This window comes from Otolemur garnettii, unplaced genomic scaffold (genome assembly GCF_000181295.1).
Source record: "Otolemur garnettii isolate 467f Iridium unplaced genomic scaffold, OtoGar3 scaffold00018, whole genome shotgun sequence".
In the NCBI taxonomy this organism is placed as follows: domain Eukaryota; kingdom Metazoa; phylum Chordata; class Mammalia; order Primates; family Galagidae; genus Otolemur; species Otolemur garnettii.
This window is the reverse complement of record NW_003852413.1, coordinates 5,341,745-5,360,173: the sequence shown is the minus strand read 5'-3', so window position 1 is coordinate 5,360,173 and position 18,429 is coordinate 5,341,745. Positions and strand designations below refer to the sequence as shown.

The 18,429-nt window shown below is 48.8% G+C and overlaps 1 protein-coding gene, 1 long non-coding RNA gene and 3 other non-coding genes across 6 annotated transcripts in view; 4 read left to right on the top strand and 1 right to left on the bottom strand.

The window, feature by feature from the left end:
• Window positions 1-1,708: 1,708 nt before the first annotated feature.
• On the top strand, window positions 1,709-5,528 carry LOC105886672. Of its 2 annotated transcripts, none has more exons than XR_001161104.2 (3): window positions 1,709-2,237; window positions 3,436-3,523; window positions 5,148-5,528. It is a non-coding gene; the product is annotated as an uncharacterized LOC105886672 (long non-coding RNA). The 2 variants fall into 2 exon arrangements; XR_002772404.1 differs by lacking the exon at window positions 5,148-5,528 and adding an exon at window positions 3,643-3,682.
• Window positions 2,005-2,082, top strand: LOC111724030. Its single transcript, XR_002772406.1, has one exon. It is a non-coding gene; the product is annotated as a small nucleolar RNA R38 (small nucleolar RNA).
• On the top strand, window positions 3,234-3,316 carry LOC111724032. Its single transcript, XR_002772408.1, has one exon. It is a non-coding gene; the product is annotated as a small nucleolar RNA R38 (small nucleolar RNA).
• Window positions 3,742-3,814, top strand: LOC111724031. Its single transcript, XR_002772407.1, has one exon. It is a non-coding gene; the product is annotated as a small nucleolar RNA R38 (small nucleolar RNA).
• A 964-nt stretch (window positions 5,529-6,492) lies between the features above and the next one.
• ST6GALNAC2 (ST6 N-acetylgalactosaminide alpha-2,6-sialyltransferase 2) overlaps window positions 6,493-18,429 on the bottom strand; it is a 19,901-nt gene continuing 7,964 nt past the window's right edge. Inside the window, exons 3-9 of the mRNA XM_003786097.3 lie at window positions 15,134-15,308; window positions 14,385-14,553; window positions 13,846-13,984; window positions 12,099-12,202; window positions 10,198-10,281; window positions 8,148-8,247; window positions 6,493-7,375 (exon numbers count right to left, since the gene is read on the bottom strand). Coding sequence (XP_003786145.1) covers window positions 7,208-7,375; window positions 8,148-8,247; window positions 10,198-10,281; window positions 12,099-12,202; window positions 13,846-13,984; window positions 14,385-14,553; window positions 15,134-15,308 — 939 coding nt within the window. The 3' untranslated portion in view covers window positions 6,493-7,207. The remainder of the gene's footprint in view (window positions 7,376-8,147; window positions 8,248-10,197; window positions 10,282-12,098; window positions 12,203-13,845; window positions 13,985-14,384; window positions 14,554-15,133; window positions 15,309-18,429) is intronic.

Sequence of the window (18,429 nt, the reverse complement as noted above, 5' to 3'; positions counted from 1 at the left end):
AAAAAAAAAAAAAGTCCCAGCTACTCGGGAGGCGAAGGTATATTCCATTCAGCTGGGACGGTACATGTTGAAGTGAGCTATAATGAGGCCACTGCACTCCAGGCTGGCTGACAGAGCAAGACCTTGTCTGAAAAATCGAGAGACAGCTCCTTCCCTTTAAGAACTGTCTATCAAATTAAATGTGATAATTTGAAAATAAGTACCTGCAACATATTACTAAATCCAGAATAATGTAATCCACACCAAATGCCACAGAGAGCACTGCTAATAACAGGTGGATGAGCATGGGGAGCTGGGAATGCGGATAAGGCTCTGTGGCCTTACAAATTGAAACTAACTTCCAACAGGTGTAAATTCCCGCCCTGACTGTAGTTGCTGGGTTTTTCTTTGCCCTACCGCTATTTCAAAACTGAAGCCAATGTGATTGCCTGAAAAATAACTCAGAAGAGAACTGGGTGTTACACCGTTTTCCGTTCTTTTCATAACGTAATGTGTCATTCTTTCTGGTTTTTCCCCTTCTCAGAATTAAAGCCCCACACGGGCGGTGGGACCCCAAGCTGGCGCGGGGCTCCACATCCTGCGGCTCGGGCCCAGCCCCGTCGCTCTCGGGCGCCCCCTGCCGCCCGCACCAGGGTCTCGCCGGTTGAACGAGCCCCTCGGAAGCCGCTTCAGTAACCCAACGAGCTTCCTCAAACGACCCATCTCCGCACCAGATAAAATCTGCAGAGCAATAAAAATGAAATTCTGCCGGGCCGAATCCCCAGCGTCGGCCCGAGACAACCTGTTCACCCTGAACTCAATCCCTACCTAACCGAAGCGACCCTCCACCTTCGTTTTCTGACTCGGTGGTTCTGTGCTTCCTTCCCACTGCGGACCCGCTACCGCCCCTGGCGGCGGCCACCTTCTTACCCACGGCTCCAGACGCGCTGGAAGGATGAGGCGGCTACCAGGCACGGTTATTTTGAACCATGTTTCCCATCAGCCTTTCTGTCAACATCGCGAGAGTCAGCGAGACTGCCGAGAAGACTTGCGCGCAGGCGCGGTCTGGCGTTCTTGTCGAGGTCGGCCGCGTGGCTAGTGGTCATGGCTGCTCGCCCTGCTGTTGAGACTAGCGAGCAACATCGGGCTTGCGGTGACGGTAAGCCTGCGAATGTGGGAAAACAGGGTCTTCCCTCACAATGGCGCTAATATACTCGGCCTTCCCTTCGTCCGAGGCCAAGTGGTGACAGTAAAGCCGGTGTCTTTCTCATAGGGTGTTTGGGAGGATTGACTGAGATGACAAAATGCATTCCAAACGGCGAGAAACCGTGTAATGTGTAGGGAGAGAGGTCGAGCCTGTCGTCGGTGTCAAAGGGCCTCTTTGGTGGAGAGAGGTCTTCCCACCTGTGCGGTCTGGTGCGCCTCCCAGCCACACGCGTGCTGAGCATGGACGCCGCGGGGTGTCCTGTGTCAGGGAAACTGCCTGACAGTGACAGTTCTTAATTCAACTTCAGGACTGTCGACGTGTAAATACAGGACTTCCGCTTGGGGTGCCTTGAACCCCAGTATGTTGTTTTCATTTTGTTGTTTGTATTGTATTGAATTGTATTTTTCCTTTTGGTTTGGTGTGGTTTTGTTTTCACGCCCCTTTTTTTTTCCTTTCGGTCATGTGCTGTGGCGGTGCGGTGCGAAGCTGCGGTTTGGGTTTTCGCTTTAACGTTGGGGTGGTTACCTTAAGTAAGAATGGGTGCAGTTAGGACGGGGGTGGTCATCAGCATTGAGAAAACAGAGTTGGTATAACTGTGCTGTCACATCCATCTGCCTCATACTTTGTTCTGAGGGTAAGTTCAATTGTGTCAGTACATGGTGACACAGAAGTCTAGTTAGGGTAAAAAAATCTACCCAGAACTCAGAATGCTTAGGAGCCACTAGGTGTCACTGTTTGTAAATAGTGGATGTCAACTGTGCCCTAAGGGAAACTTGGAAAATGAGTTTTAGCTGGAATTTCAGAGTTCTTGTGACTGGTTGAGCTGAGGATGATTTAAAGTTATCCCTGTCTGAAGTGACTTCTTTAGTGAGGAGTTCTGACTTGCTGAGGCTCAGCTTTTTAATACATATCTCGAGAATAAGAACTTTAAGGTTGTTTCTGTTACAGTAAAGCATGTTATCTTTCTCTTTTAGATGAAAGGTGTTCTAATGTGAAAATCCATTATATGATGTTAAGTGTAAGAATCTTCACAATGAAATTTTTGTAAATGGTAAGCATAGATTATTCTTTTAAGTAGTGGTCTGTTAGATTCAGGGATGTGTGGGGCTTCTGGGATTGTGCCCAGATAATGGGAGTAGTAGGGAATGCTTTTTGCTATGCTCTTTGCAAGCAGTCTCGGAAACAGTATTTTTTGTAACAGTCGTATGTGATTTGTTATAACAATCCTATCTGATTTAACCCTGCTGTTGAGTAAATAAATGAGGCTTAGAGAGTTCTCTTCCCCGGAGTTACTTGACTGGTTAGTGAGTTAGATTGTATCAGTGGTTCTCAACTGGAGAGTCTTAACTAGCATCTGGTGGATGCTGCTAAATACCCCATGATAGTCAGGACATCCCTCTTTAGAAAGAATTTATTCAACCAAAACTGAGATTGCGAAAGCCTCAGAACTGTACATTAAACTGATCTAGTCAGTCTGGGCTGTAGTCTGAGCAGATAAGTTGTTTCTGCATTTGTATAACAGGGTTAGTGGTTTCCAAACATGACTATGGGTAAGAACCACCTATAGAGTGTTAAAATACACACTTTTCCCGGGCCCCACCTTTAGTAATGGATGAGAATGGTTCTAATGGAAAACCTAAGATCTGTGTGCCTCATTTGTGTTTGGAGAATGGGTGTATAGGAACAGTTAGATTACGTGATCTGCTTTTAGCTCAAGGATTTTACTATAGCAAGATTATAGTGCTGGCTATTTTTAAGTAGCTCTTGGGACACAGATCTCTAATCCTTTCTTTATCTTAAGAAAGAGCCATATACTTTGCCCTGCAGGGTAGTTTTGTATATACAGGTGGGTGAAGGAAAGTGACTTTGTATGTTACTTCTTGGAGTATTTGGTGCCCTGGCCTTCAACAGGCTAGCTAAAACAAAGTGATCTGCTAATAAAACTGACAAGATTGAGAATTTTTACAGGGGAAATAAAGGACCATTTGATTTAATGGTTTGCATGTGCTATGGCTATCAGCACTGTGTGTTAGCAGATTGGTGGGAGCTGAGTCTGTGATGATGTAGAGTTATCCCTGTCTGAAGGCAAATAAAGGCCTTCTGTGTGGAATGTGGATGTCTGAAACTCAGTTTCCCAAATTTGTCTTTAGGAAAATTTAGGCAATGATTTTCAAGAGAACTATCTGAGAATTACACTTTATATCTTCTTGAGTAGATTTTTTTTCTTTTTTAAATCTTTTCCTCACCAGGTATGGTCTCAGAGGTGAAAAAGGACCTCTAGCAGCCACACTGTGGCAGGTGCCCTGAACCTGGACTGAAGTAGACGGTCTCAGGCATGTAAGTACATGAGACTTTCTAAACAGGCTCAGTCGGATTGTTCTTTTTGCTTCCCCTGCTTTGGACTTAAGCTGTGCAAAGTGACAGAGATTTTAGCATAGTTTTGTTTTCTTTGCTAGGTGTTTGCAGTATGAGAATTATGAACTCATTTCCTGAGGCAAGTGAAGTGATTCCTTCTGTTTGTAAGCTTTATGTCTTTCATGTTCCTAAGAGGCCCCATAAGCCTATGATGGTTGGTTATCCCTGTCTGAAAATCTCTACTGAGGGAAAATAATCTATTCTGAGGCTTAAAGTTTGGGCCCTGTGCTTATTTTTTTTGCCCCCTCCCCAATACACTCATGCTCTTAAAAAGTTCAGGCTTTTTAGGAGAGCAAATTAAATGAACTCCTCAGGGTTTCCCTTCTACCTCCCAGAGCCCAGTTAATGCTTCATCCCTCTGAAACTTGAATATGAAATGTGTCATTGCTGTTAATATTATAGCCCCTTGATTGATGGCTCTGAGGGTACAGGCTATAAGAGGTGGCCGAAAATAGACAAGTAGCCAGGATTTGGTTTCTGCTCCTATTGTGGAATGAGAGAGTGCTTGTCACATTTCAAGAACATGAATGTGCTCTTTGAAACTGAGATGGGAATGTGAAATGCATGCCAGCTTCTGGCAGTTAAGAATGCTTAACGCCTCTGACCCTGACTCTGCACCAGTGTCCTGACATTTAAGGGGAAGGGGTACCGTGGCGCTGGCTGAGCTGATTGGTTTCCAGTGCTTTGTTAACACCAGGGAGCTCTCCTAAGTTTGGACACACATTGCCTTTCTTTTCTGCCAGAATTTGTGGGTGTGTTCAGACTTTTTTTTTTTTTTTTTTTTGAGACAGAGTCTTGCTATGTTGCCCTTGGTAGAGTACCGTGGTGTCACAGCTCATAGCAACCTCAAACTCTTGGGCTTAAGTGATTCTCTTGCTTCAGCCTCCTTAGTAGCTGGGACTACTGAGAAGGCCAGATTGATCCCATCTTGCACTCTCTCATCCTAATTGGGCACAATACTACAGATACCCACCACCGCTCCCGGCTATTTTTGAGTTGGAGTTCTCCTTGTTTAGCAGGGCCAGGCTGGGCTCGATCCCACTAGCCTTGGTTTATGTGGCTGGTGCTCTACTTAGTGAGCTATGGGCACCGAGCCTAAATATCACATTTTTGTTTGGTCACTAAAAAAGATGTATTTGGGGTAAGATTTAATGAATGAACCTATAAACTGGCCCCAGCGGCTTTCAGCCTGCAGGTAAAACAAAGTGGAAGTGTGGCCGAGTGAGTGGAGAAACTCTGCATCTTTGGTTATTTCTGAGTAAATCTGACTGCTCTATAGAGCTCAAGTAAACTTTAAAGTTTGACTTAAAATGTTTACATTCAGAGGGAGTTGAATATAAATGTAAATATCTCTAGTGCTTCATGGGAGCGCTTTTAAATTTTTTGATAGTCCTTGATTACATTCCCATAGTGTACACGTATGCCTTGTGCTGGTTAGAATTAATGTTTCAGACTGCATTTTTTCACCTAAATTGGTTGTTACCATGTAGCTTTCAGTCTCTTTTCTTGGTCATTATTTCAAGTTAATTCTCCTTTGGTTTTGCAGGTTAACTGTAATGGGATGCCAGATCAGCACAGCCCTGCCTCTGCTGCCAGTTGCTAATGCCTGTAAAATAATCTCCCCCAAAGAATCATTTGAGAATTCTTTGGACTTCATCTTGAAAGGAATTCAAGTGGCTGGGATTATCCCAGAAAACCTTTGGCAGTTAGTGAAATTAGGGTACAACTTAGTGCATTCAGACCTCCAGTTTGGGTGACCTGGGTATAATCTCATAAATTAACAGTTCTGATAAGGATTGTAATTTGAAATTAATTAACATGTATATACTGTTATGGGAGACTAATGGGAAATGTTTTTTCTATGGGAGCAGTGTGTCTTGGGTTTAAATTTTGAAGCACAAATAAAGCTTTCTTATTGACTCACTAAGATTGTGGATTTCAGATTGAGACCCACAGTGAGAATGATACTTTATTCTGTTACTTGGTAAACATATTTGTATGAGTTTCAGAAAATAATACTTAATCTCACACAGAATGCCATCTGATGTTTTCTACTTTTTTAATAGCCTGCTAAATTGGTTTCATGCCTCACTAATGGATTGTCACCCACATAAGTTTTAGTGCTTATACTTCACATGTAATAAAGGATTTTCTGGTATCTCCACAGAGGGGCTTCCAGGGAATAGACCATGGTTTGAATAGAACATCAATGCCTTGGTTTTTTCATGTGAAATAGTGGTCAGAAAATTTCCAATACTGGCTTACCAGGGCAATTGGGTTTCTTTACTAAAAGATTACTGTGTAAGATACTAGTGTGGATTGTGAGTGTCAGAAGGATGCCTTGCATATTCCCATTTGACCATGTTCTTTCCATACTAAGTATTGCATTGAAAATAACGTACTGCTTTCTTGGAAACTGAGGAGTGTTTGGTGTTGCCAAGGTAAAGCAAATTGAAAGGCTTTGTGCTGATGCCAGTAACTGAAATCCTCTAATTCCTCCTTCCCAGGCAGCAGCATGCTATAGTTTCCCCAAGTAGCTGCTTTAGTAGTTAAAACCCAGATATCTCTGAATTTCTCAGGTGGTATTTTACTTCTAGTGATGTAGTTAATCGCATCACTTTTGTTAAGTATTCCGATAGAATCAGCCTTCTAAAACCACAGAATCAGAAGCTAGGTCCATAACTGACTGACATGGACTGATGCCTTGAGAAGTCTCTAGCCAGCTATCCCTGTGGAGACATTTTCTCTCTGCCTTATACAAGGTAGCATCTCAAACTGTCCAAAGCCACTAGATATCAAAACAGTAAATAACAGCTTGCTTAAGGATTGTGTGATGACTTGTTGGGATGACACTTTGTTAAAATCTCTTTGAATCAAAGCCCGTAAAATTATGAAACTACCTATCAGCTATTTAACTTCAAATGTATTGAAGCCATGATGTGAGAGTGATGACTTGTTACCCAGTAATGTCATCCTGTTGTGACTGGATGGTGACACATCTCTAATAAGGTCTCCCTCAGTGGCAGGAAGGCCCTAGTAGTGCTCTTGGATTCAGGGAGGGGTCTCCATCTGAAACACCACGCATTGCATGCATATGATTTACCCAGGACAAAGGAAGACAAAATGGTTGTCCATCGTTTATGCAGTTACCTAGTACTGAATTACATTCTGCCTTTTCTCCTATCATGGGGCAGAAGTCTATCATGTTCTTAGAAAGGCTCTTAGGAGATGTCCTGAAGTTGAAGTGCTTTGGCCTTTGTGTGGGGTGTGACACAGTAGCGGTCTGGGGCTCGTGTGTTTCCTTGTCCTGCTGCTTTGTCCTGTTCAACCAGTAGGCCCTCAGTCACTCCTAAAGTCACTTGGTACAAATGCAGCAAAGCAGTCCCTTTCCAAGGTTGGGGTGTATCTCAGACCCAGAGAGGTGTTTTCTCAGATGAGCCGAGGTTAGGGTAGAGTGTCCTTCATTGGGCAGGCCTTAGCAACAGTCACAAATTACCCCCAGTGCCTTTTGTTGGGAAATGGGGGGGGAGGGCTGGAAAGTTAGAAAAAGGCTTTCGGCCACTTGAGGGGTCCAAGGCAAGAAGCAAAGGGCTTGGTGCTTTAAGGTCAGCGCTGGTATAGCTGAAGAATGCCAGCTTTGTGTAGGTCCCTCCACAGGGTGGCTTCCAGGATTAGGTCGTGGTTTGCATAGAATATCAGTGGCTTCTTTGTTCGGTCGAAATAGTGGTCAGAAAATTTCCTGTAGTTGCTTGTGATGAATCCATAGGCACTGACCTGGACAAGGGTAGTCACTGAGTTAGTATTTACTGAGCTCCCCTGGTATGTAGACAGACTGAAAGGATAAGAATTCACAAAGGAGTGGTCCCTTTGCTGGGGTTTAGTTGTAGATAGTGTCTGGGAAAGGGCTTATCCCAGTTTAACAAATGGGAAAACAGGCTCAGAGCTAGGTTTGGAACTCAAGGATGCAAAAGCCTATTACTACCCCATCCCTTTCTAGAGGCTGCAGTCTGGAGACTCTAGCATTAAGTAAGACAGGCAAGGTGCATGCCAGGGTCATGGAGTGGCCTTTGCCCCCCAGCTCTGACCCTTGAAAGCTGCTGCTCACCCTCTGCCTCCTTGAAGTTAATGTAGGCAGCACAGCAACAGGAGTGTCTCATACAGTGATTTTGTTTTTGTGTGTGTGAGGCTAAACTTTCTGCTCCACCAGCTCTAGGATGTCCCTAGTTCTGTGAGGGGATATTCTGCTTTTAGGAGAGTAGTTTGATAATTTGCTCCTTGGATACCATATCAAGTCTCTGCCTTGGGGAAGAGAGTGAGAGGAGGAAGCAGGGCGGGAGGCAGTGGGAACCAAGGCAAGGCCAGCCCAGGACTGGCCTTTATGTGACCTTGGACAGCAGGCACAGAAGTGAGTGGAGTGGCACTCTTGGCAGCTGGGAATTCTTCCCCTACAAATAGAGGCTGAGAGTCGCAGGTCTGAGGTTTATATTGGGTTCAGTTCACATCTGTCCTTTGCAGCCACAGGCTTCTAAGCAAGAAGACCTCTTACCTGGTCACAGGCATGCAAAGCTGTCAGCAGCATGAGGGCCCCAGTACTAGGCATATATAGGTCTCCGAAATTTGTGTTAATCAACTTTGATTTTAAAAACCTGGAAGCAGAAAGAGGCTGAGATTTGAGATCACATTTGACAATTATCCATTCAAACAGATTGGAAAACTTTAAAAACCCTGGCCCTTCTACCCCACTCATTTCCCTATTTGGGTTTTTTTTTTGAGACAGTCTTACTCTATGGCCACCAGTAGAGTGCTGAGTGCGGTGGTGCCACAGCTTACAGCAACCTCAAGCTCTTGGGCTCAAGTGATTCTCTTGCCTCAGCCTCTGGAGTAGCTGGGACTATAGACGCCCACCACAACACCCAGCTATTTTTAGAAATGGGTTTTGCTTTAGCTCAGGCTGGTCTTAAACACATGAGCTCAGGCTGTTTGCCTGCCTTGGCCTCCCAAGAGTGCTAAGATTATAGGTGTGAGCCACTGTGCCTGGCCTCAATTCCCTATTTGGGTAAAAAGCCAAATGAACCCCTAAATGCAACAACAATCTTTGGTTGAAATAAAACTCTTTAGGTGAAGGAGAGTGGGACGGTGGTGGTAAGAAAGATGAACTATAGGTGAAACCTTTCTCTTGCTCCCACTCTGCAACACCACTGTTTACCTTGAGTTACTCAGTAACCTCCCTGCTTAGGGCCTGGCTTATTTAGATTAAGACTTGAGTTTCTCTGCACCCACATCCTGGCCAAGCAGGAATCATGGCTGTGGGACAGGGAGTGCAGATGCTATGACTGGACTGACTGCTGTGGTGGGGTAGACCCCACAGTGTCCAAAGATGAGGCTGCAGTGTAGTGACCCATAGGCTCTAGTCTCTCTGAGCCTGTCTCTTCCTCTGTAGCGTGGGGACATAACTGTGCTGGGGCTTTATTTGGCCTCCGCAGAAGCACATGCGTCCCTGGCCCACTTGATCCCTGTTCTGAGATACTGGCCTCTGGTCTGCCACATGGCTTCTTAACCGTGGCATGATTGGCATTTGGGGCCAGACAGTTCTTTGTTGCTGGGGCTGCCCCACGTACTCTATAAGGTGTTCAGCATCTCTGGCCTCTACTATTAGTGGCATTCACTGCACACCCCACCCCCACCCCCTTGACAACCAAAAATATCTCTAGGTCGGGTGTGGTGGCTCACACCTGTACTCTGGGAGGCCAAGGTGGGTGGATCACCTGAGCTCAGGAGTTTCAGACCAGCCTGAGCAAGAGGAAGACCCCATCTCTACTAAAAACAAGCCAGGTGTGTGGTAGGTGCCTGTACTCCCAACTACGGAGGTTGAGGCAAGAGGGTTGCTTAAGCCCAAGAATTTGAGGTTGCTGGGAGCTGTGATGATGCCCCAGCACTCAGGGCACAGAGTGAAACTGTCTCAAAAATAATAATATATATGTATGTATACCAGACAGGACCATTATGTACCTCTCCCCTCCAGCATTGAGAACCACTGGTAGGGAGGGAAGAGGGAAGTGAGGTCAGGCCATCTGTTCCCAACCACCTCCCCTCCTGTCACCTCCAGCTGCTCTGTTTGGGCTTCTAATGGGCCCACTACTGCTGCACACCCTAGGGCTCCCTTACCTAGCCTATGCCTTCTTGAGTTATCCTGAGTTGCCTATCCATTTCCTGTTGAACCTGACTTATGACACCCTCCCCATCAAGATGTTAGATGAAATACAGTGGAACCTCTGTAAGTTGACCACCCAAGGGACTGTAACAGCCTGGCAAACATGGAGGTGGTCAACACAGGACCTAGCCCCACTGTACTGACACTGATGTGGGTGCATGTCCAGTCTATGAAAATTAGGTCAACTTAAGGAGGTGGACAGCTATGGAGGTTCCACGGTGGTAGGTGAAAGAACAGAAAGTGCTTCCCACAAAGCACTCAGCATAGGTGAGCTCAGGTTACTGGGTAGTGCAGGGGCTTGCAGGCCGCCCTGCGCGGATGTGGGGCAGGTGTGCAGGGGGGAAAGGGTGGGGAAGCTGTTCTTCCCAGCATCTCGCTTCCATACCTGTCTGTCAGGTAGCCGATGAAGTCCGGATGTAGCAGCTTAAATTTACTGGCCGAGGCTTCTGGTCCAAAATAGGTGTGAGGCCTAGGACCCGTGATAGAAGTGGACAGAGCGCCCAGATCCGTCGTATGAGAATTGGGAGAGGGAGGGGAGGGGAGAGGCGCCGGGGCGCCGGTGGTACCTGGTGCCGTAGTAGGGGCGGGGTTGGGAGTAGTAGCGGGAGAAGGGTGTGTAGAAGGTGGCAGGCAGCACAGTGGGGACCACGTGTGGCTTCCCAGTCACAAGGACATCAACGGGTGGGGTGTAGGAGAGTGAGGAGGGGGGTGTGAACAGGGCCGGAGGAGTGGGGTAGGAGGAGCAGTTGAGTGGAGGATAGTGAGGGGGCGGAGGGAGGAGGGGGAAGTAGAGCGAGTCCGGAGGGCGGGGGCTTTCCGGCTCCCGGGAGGGGCTGGGGGACGGGACGGGGACGAAAGAGCAGCGGCTCTGGGGGAGTGGTGTTGTAGGGGGCTGGAAAAAGGGAGGCTCCTTCATAAAGCGGGGCACGTAGGGGGCGATGTAGGATGGGATGCCTCGAATGGGCCCGATATACGAGGCCGAGGTGGCAGGGCTTTGGGAGGGGGACCTGGGGATGGGTGTAGCGGGGTTTAGGGAAGGGTTTCGGGAGACGGGTTTAAGACCAGACTGGGAGGGCGATTTGGATGGGGGTGGAGTGGGGTTTTGGGAACCCGCTCGGGGCACGTGAGGACTAGGGGTTAGGGAAGAAGCCCGGGAAGAGGGCTGTGAGGCATTTGGGGTGGCAGGATGAGAGGGGGGTCGGGAGGAGGAGACCCGAGTAGGGGAAGGAGAAGGGGCTGAGCCTCCAGAGTTGGCATTGGGGTGCTGGCCAGGAGCGGCGACCACATTGTTGGAACGGGACTGGGAGGGGGACTGGGTAGGGGACGGACTGGGGGTGTGGGAGGGGGAGTTCATTGGTGTTGGGGAGGCTTATGTCCACCTGATGTCTTTGAGGCAGCCCCCCCTAAGGGCCCAGCCCTACTGTGTCACAAAGGCCAGGTCATGACCCTCAGCATCATAATGATTGTTGGGTAGTCACCAGGGTGGGGGTTGGGGGGCCAGGGCCGGGATTAACTCATAAAGGGCTGGCTGCTTTTTGGGGAGTGGATGAGATGCTTCAAGAGCACTAAGATAGGCAGGCTGGCCATCTAGGCCACAGCAATGACGTAAATTTCTAGGGCCCTGATCTCAAGAACAAGAGAGTGTCTCTCACACTGTATCCCATGATAGAATTAATGTGCACAAATATGATCTAATAAAAAAAAAAGAGAGAGTGTCTCAGAACCACAAGGAGGAGGTTCAGATGAGGGTTAGGACATGGTTCAAAAGACTGGACCCAAGCTTGCCATGCAGGAAGGTGGGAGAGAGAAGATAAGTGCCCTTTGTTCCCACCTCTCCAGACACTGGGCCTGTGGGGACTGCTTGTCCTGTGTTCTGGGCATGGCCCTGGGAAGTGCCCCAAGGGAGAAGCAGTATGGACTGGCCCCTACTCTTGGTTTCTGGAACAATGAGCTCAGCAGGACAGCAGACCTGCTGAGCCTACATCCTTGGGCAGCTGGTGCTGGGCCAGTTATGGAGATAGCAGCCTGTCTGCTCCATTCAGAAAATCTCCCCTCCAGCCTCCAGCTGGAGGATTACATGGGACCCATAGGGTCACTTGGGCTTTCCTTGGGCTAGGCAAAAAGAGTATAATTCTCCAATGCTGAATTATGTTGAATAATTGGGGATTATCGGATTCTTGGGACTTTTTTGCTTTTCTTGTCCCATCTTCTCTCCCCAAACAACTGGCCCTGGAAGTGAGGGGAGGCAACTGCAGCATCACCCGCTTTCTGCCTCAGCCTGCTCACCTGTCCCCTTTATCAGGGCCTTCAGGGATGGGTACACCCAGGATGGCTGATCTCAGCATCACGTAGTCTCGGAGGTTGGAGGGGATGAAAATATAGTGCAGGTCCTGTCAGAAGAGAGACACAGCCCAGAGGGGAACAAAGCCACATTTAGCTCCTGCTTGGGATGGGTACCTTTCCACCCCCCACTTGAGTAAGCTGATTAGAGAACTTCTCTTGTACACCGTTAATTTCTACTCTGAGGTACTGGAGCAGTTTCAGTATGTGTTCACAAATCCTTTCATGTTCCTCCCTTTAAGAGATGAAGCCTAAGTGCCATTTCCTTGAGAATGGGCTGGACTGACTAATGCATAGGATTTTTCTAATAAACAGAAAGTGATTAGCAAAATGTTGTGGCAGGTGCCTGTAGTCCCAACTCCTGGGGAGGCTGAGGCAGGAGGATCACTTGAGCCCAGAAGTTTGAGGTTGCAGTGAGTTATGATGATGCCACTGCACTCTAGCTGGGGTGACAGAGTGACACTCTGTCTCAAAACAAAGTGGAAAGTGACGATGTGACTTTGAGGACTAGGTCATAAAAGGTGCTGTGGCTTCTTGCTCTCTCCTGCTCACCCTGGGTGAAGTTAACTGCCATGTTGTGAGGACACTGGAGTCACCCATGGAGAGGCCCATGTGGCAAGGTCTGTGAGTGTGCCATCTTGACTCTGGCACCAGACAGATCTTCAAAGACCACAGCCCACCACCTGGAGACCCTAAGCCAAAAACACTCCACTAAGCTGCTCCCAAATTTCCTGACTGTTGAAATTGTAAGATTATAAATGTTTAAAGCCACCAAGTTTTGGAGGCACTTGTTACATAGCAACAGATAACTCAAACAGATATTGTGGTGTGGCCACTGCCACATTTTGTTCTACCAAGAGCTAAGAGGGGTTCTACTGTGAAGACAGTGTGTAGACACCGATTCCCTGGTCAGAGGCGGAAGCTGTTGGAAACCCCGCTCAGCCTTGTCCACCACCACAGAACCCTGTTTCCAGGGGTCTCTCAGAGCACACGAGGAGGGAGGTGTGAATTTCTGGCAACCAGGTATGGTTGAAAGAACTTAGAGGCCAGTCCTGATGGACTCAGATGCTGGACCCCAACCCACTAGCTGTGACCTGGGACATGTCCCTCAATCTCTTTAAGCCTCATTTTCCTACATGGCTGTTTTGAGAGTCGGAGAGGTCACACATTCTTTCAGTGGGTGGTGTGAGGAAACAAACCCTAGCACTGGGGCCTAGATCTTGATAATTCTAGCTAGCTGACCTTGGACATGTTCCCGAACCTCTCAGCATCTCAGCTTTGCCACCTGGAAATTGGTACAATGATCCCGTTTGGGGCTGCCGTGTTCAACCATGTCTACTCCCTGCGTCCTTCTGGAGTCAGAGGGGTTAACACACGCCCTTCTCCTGTGCACAGCTTCGACAGGCTCATCTCTCCAAAGAGCACCAGGCTTTCATTACCAGTAAAGTGGGGCTGATGCGGTCTAAAATGTGCCTGGCATGCCATGAGCACTCAGTAAACATTAGCCATCCATACTCCATGTGCCAGAGGTGTCCTGTGTTCCTGACCAGATCCTCTTTCACCTCAATGGTGCCCTCTCGTGCAGCCCAAATCCTAGCACCACCTCTCCATCCACTGGACCAGGGTTTGTGAACCCTGTGGCCCACCCCACGGTCACTGTCAACCACAATCGCATACCTGCTAGGAGCCTTACCTGTCCTTGCGGCACAGAGGTGAAGCCCGCATTCTGGTAGGAGATGAGGGAGTTCTTCATGGTGTTCACAGTGAAACCATAGAAAGAAGTCTTGGTGCCCACATCACGCTCGAAGCCTTTGATCACAGCGCCATTGAGCCTGTGTATATCAGCGCAGAGACATCAGTCTCTGTGGCTACAACATGCCGTCTGTTTACTTCCATCCGCCACAGTTCTGCCTTCTTGTTCTCATGCCTCTGGATAGACACTCCCTCTGCCCACGGCAGCACCAGTGCCTGGTGGTCAGCCTGACCCCCACTCCTCCAGACTTCAAGGGACAATGCCCTAGAAATAGGTAAATCAGACCCTGGTGGCCCCTTCCTCTTGGGTTCCCTTGCATGTCGGTACCCACCCTCTGTCTTCAGGGCCTGCTGTTCACACATGGCTCCATCCATGGCCATGTGCCCATCATGATTGCTGAGCTGCCTAAAGCCACTGCTGCCTTGACTCACTGGTCCCAGGGAAGCTGGCCCCCCAGGACTGGCCCCTGCCCCTCATACCTGAACACATAGTTGTGGGCATCAATGTTTGCACCCTGGCGGGACCCGTTCAGAATGCCGCCGTTACCCACTACAGCACACCGGATACAGTTTGGAGGTGGCTCCCTGGAGGCGGCAAACAGCTCTGCGCTATCTGATCCATTTAGAAGGCTCAGGGTGGAGTTGATAGCTGCAGGGTAGGATGGGAGCAGATGGCAGGGTCATTCTGGGGCCTCCCCAGGCCTGAGCCCAGCCTATCCCAAGAAACACAGAGGGTGGGAGGAGAAGGAACTGTCAGAGTGGGAGAGGATTAGAAAGAGGACGGTGGGGCAGGGGGCTTGGTGGGTCTTCAGTTCTAAGAAGTAGGATAACTCATCTTCTTAAGACTGGATATATTCCAAAAGAAAAGACTCTCAGACCTGGGAGAGAGTGGGAGTGCATGTGGGAATGGGGGTTGCAGATTGATGCAACAGGGAGGGAGGTGTGGGCCTGAACTATGGTGGCTCCCTCAGCAACCGTGAGGAAGGCTGAGGCTCCCCTATCCCTGGCCACTATTGGATGCTAGAGCTTTTCATGCCAGGGAAGGCCCCAGATGGTGAGTACCACCCAGGAGGGGTGGGCCCAGCCCTCTCACAGACCCCTGGGTGCCTAGATGGAGGAGGGAGGTGAGGGGAGGGGAGCCAGAGGGGGGAGCACTGGGAGAACTGGCCTCCCTTGGGGCCAAGAATGGAAAGCTGAGGCAGAAGGCAGGGCGGGAGGCAGCAGGTTACCGTGATGAGAGAGCCCCTGCCAGCCATAGGGGGCCTTGTGCTGGCTCAGGTGGTCCCAGAGCTCTGGAGTGAAGAGGCCCCACCACAACAGCACTGGCTTAGAGAGATCAAACAGACTCCGGAAGTGGGGATGGCGCTGAATGGCCAGGTGAAGTGGGTGTTGGCAGCGGTGGCTCTGTGGGTGGGAAGATGTGAGGGCTGAGCTAGGAGGGGGCTTGAGTGATAGGAAGCCTCCCCTGGAGCCCACAGACCCCACAGTGGAGTTGGGAGGGGAGACCTGCTCTTCCCCTCCAGGTAGGGCCATCCCTGGATCTTCGGGCTGAGCTGGCTGGTGGGGGTCAGAGAGCTTTCTGAACTTGGCCTTGCTGCCCCTCCTCTCCTGGATGCCAAGTATCCATGGCCTGGTGGCTCTGGCCTCACACTACTTCACCTCACACTTGGGCAAGTACTGGGGCATTTTCCAGTGAGAGGGTAGGACCTGCTGCCCCCTCGGAGGAGAAGTTCCAGCCTGGGTATTGGAGTCATCAGCCTGGATGCAGACCCTCGCACAGCAGTGCTCACTGTGATCAGACTGGTCGCCTTTCTTCTAGGTGGTACCTATGCTGGGTTGAATAATGTCCCTCCCAAATTCATGTTCACTCATAACCTCAGAATGAGACCTTATTTGAAAATAGGGTCGGGTGGCGCTTATGGCTCAAAGGAATAGGGCGCCAGCACCATATGCCAGAGGTGGCGGGTTCAAACCCAGCCCTGGCCAAAAATGGCAAAAAAAAAAAAAAGAAAAAGAAAATAGGGTCTTTGTGGATGTGATTAGTTAAGAGGAGGTCACATGGGTTTAGGTTGGGCCCTACAACTAGTTTTCTTATAAGGAGGCCATGTGGCCACATGACACCAAGAAACCCTGGAGTCACCTGAGGCCGGCCTAAGGCCTGGGAGCCCTTCTTGGGCACCTGAGGGAGCATGGCCCTGCCAGCATCTTGATTTCAGACTTCTGTCCTCCCAGAACAGTGGAATAATCAGGTTCTCTTGTTTTTATTTATTTATTTTTAAGACAAGAGTCTCCTGTTGCCAAAGCTAGAGTACAGTGGCGTCAGCCTGCTCACAGCAACCTCCTGGGCTCAAGCGATCTTCTTGCTTTAGCCTCCCAAGTAGCTGGGACTACAGACATGAATCACTGTGTCCAGCTGCTTTTTCTATGTTTTTTTTTTTCTGAGACAGAGCCTCAAGCTGTCCCCCTGGGTAGAGTGCTATGGCTTCACTGCTCACATCAACCTCCAACTCCTAGGCTCAAGCAAGTCTCCTGCCTCAGCCTCCCAAGTAGCTGGGACCACAGGCGCCTACCACAATGCCCAGCTATTTTTTGGTTGCAGCCATTATTGTTGTTTGGTGGGTCCGGGCTGGATTCGAACCCACCACCTTAGGTGTATGTGGCTGGCACCTTAGCTGCTTGAGCCACAGGCTCCAAGCCACTTTTTCTGTTTTTAATAGAGATGGAGTATAGACTGTTTTTAATAGAGATGGAGTATAGACCAGCTCTTGCTTGGGCTGGTCTCGAACTCCTGAACTCAAGAGATCTGCCTCGGCCTTCCAAAGTGCTAGGATTGCAGGCGTGAGCCATTGTGCCCACCAGTTTCTCTTGTTTTAAGTCCCTCTAGTCTGTGGTCATTTGTTCCAGCAGCACTAGGAGAAGAATACAGCATCTTTTCAATCAGGGGCCTGGAGGGAGTGTGGGGTGACTAAATAGGCAGGCTCCAGCCTAGTTTACCTGCAATCTCACAGCGGTGACCAGGTAGGGCTACTGTTGCACTCAGTGGGGCTCCTTGTTAAGCTGTTGGTTTGATCAAAGGATAAATCAGGAAGTAGCTGTGCAGTAATTTCTGTTATGATGTGACATATGGGTGCCAAAAAGTCACCATGATATGGAAAGCTGTGCAATCAAAGTCATGGGGCTTAGGTGGGGCACAGTCACTCATAACTGTAATTGGGAGGCCCAGGTGGGAGGATCATTTGAGGCCAGGCAACCTCAAAATGAGACCCCACCTCTACAAAAATATATATATTTATATTTTGAGAGAGAATCTTACTCTGTTGCTAGGCTAGAGTGCCATGGGGCCAGTATAGCTCACAGCATCCTCTGACCCCTGGGCTCAAGCCATCCTCCTGCCTCAGCCTCCCAAGTAGCTATAGGTGCCTGCCACCATACCTGACTAATTTTTCTATTTTTAGTAGAGATGGGGTCTTGCTCTTGCTCAGGCTGTTCTCAAACTCCTGGCCTCAAGGGATCCTCCCACTGTGGCCTCTCAGAGTGCTGGGATTACAGGCATGAGGCCCCGTGCCTGGCCTACAGAATATTTTCAAAAATTAGCCAGCTGTGGTGGCATATGCCTGTAATACAAGCTATTCATGAAGCTGAGGTGAGAGGATCCCTTGAGTCCAGGAGTTGGAGGCTACAGCGAGCTGCAATGATGCCACTGCACTTTAGGCTGGGCTACAGAACAAGAGACCTTATCTAAAAACAAATGCCCCATGGGGCTTATGGGAGCATGAGATAAGCAAGCCGCATAACACTGAGAAGTCTTGTGAGTAATGCAGAAAACAGAAGATAAAAACCAAAGAGACAGAAGCACAGTTTTACACGTGTTCCACAGTTAAGGAATACTTAAGGTTAGCTGGTGGAAGTGGGAGTTGGAAGGGGGCAGCTTGTGAGGTACTGTGAAATGGTGGAAGGAAGACTGTCTAAAATCAGAAGGGATGGGCAGGTATGTTGGCTCACACCTGTAAGCTAGCACTGTGCGAAGCCGAGGCAGGTGGATTGCCTGAGCTCAGGAGTTCGAGCCAGCCTGAGCAAGGGGAGACCCTGTCTCTAAAAATACCTGGGTGTTGTAGCAGCTATAGTCCCAGCTACTCAGGAGGCTGAGGCAAGAGGATCTCTTGAGTCCAAGATTTTGAGGTTACTGTCAGCTATGTTGTCACAGCACTCTACCAAGGGTGTGGAAGTGAGACTCTGTCTCCAAAAAATAAATAAAAATAAAATAAAATGAGAAGGGATGAGCCTATAACATATGCTGTGAAGCTGATGGACGTCTCAGACATGCAGGAATGTGCTTTTTGGTATATTCTTATGTGGCGCTGTTCCGTTGGGTATGGCTTCTTGTGTTTACTTAATATTTTCACTGACAACATTTCTTTTTTTTTTTTTTCTTTTTTTTTTATTGAACGGTAACTATGTACATTAATGCACTTCTGGGGTACAGTGTGGGGTTTTCACATGCAATCTGAAATACTTCCATCAACTG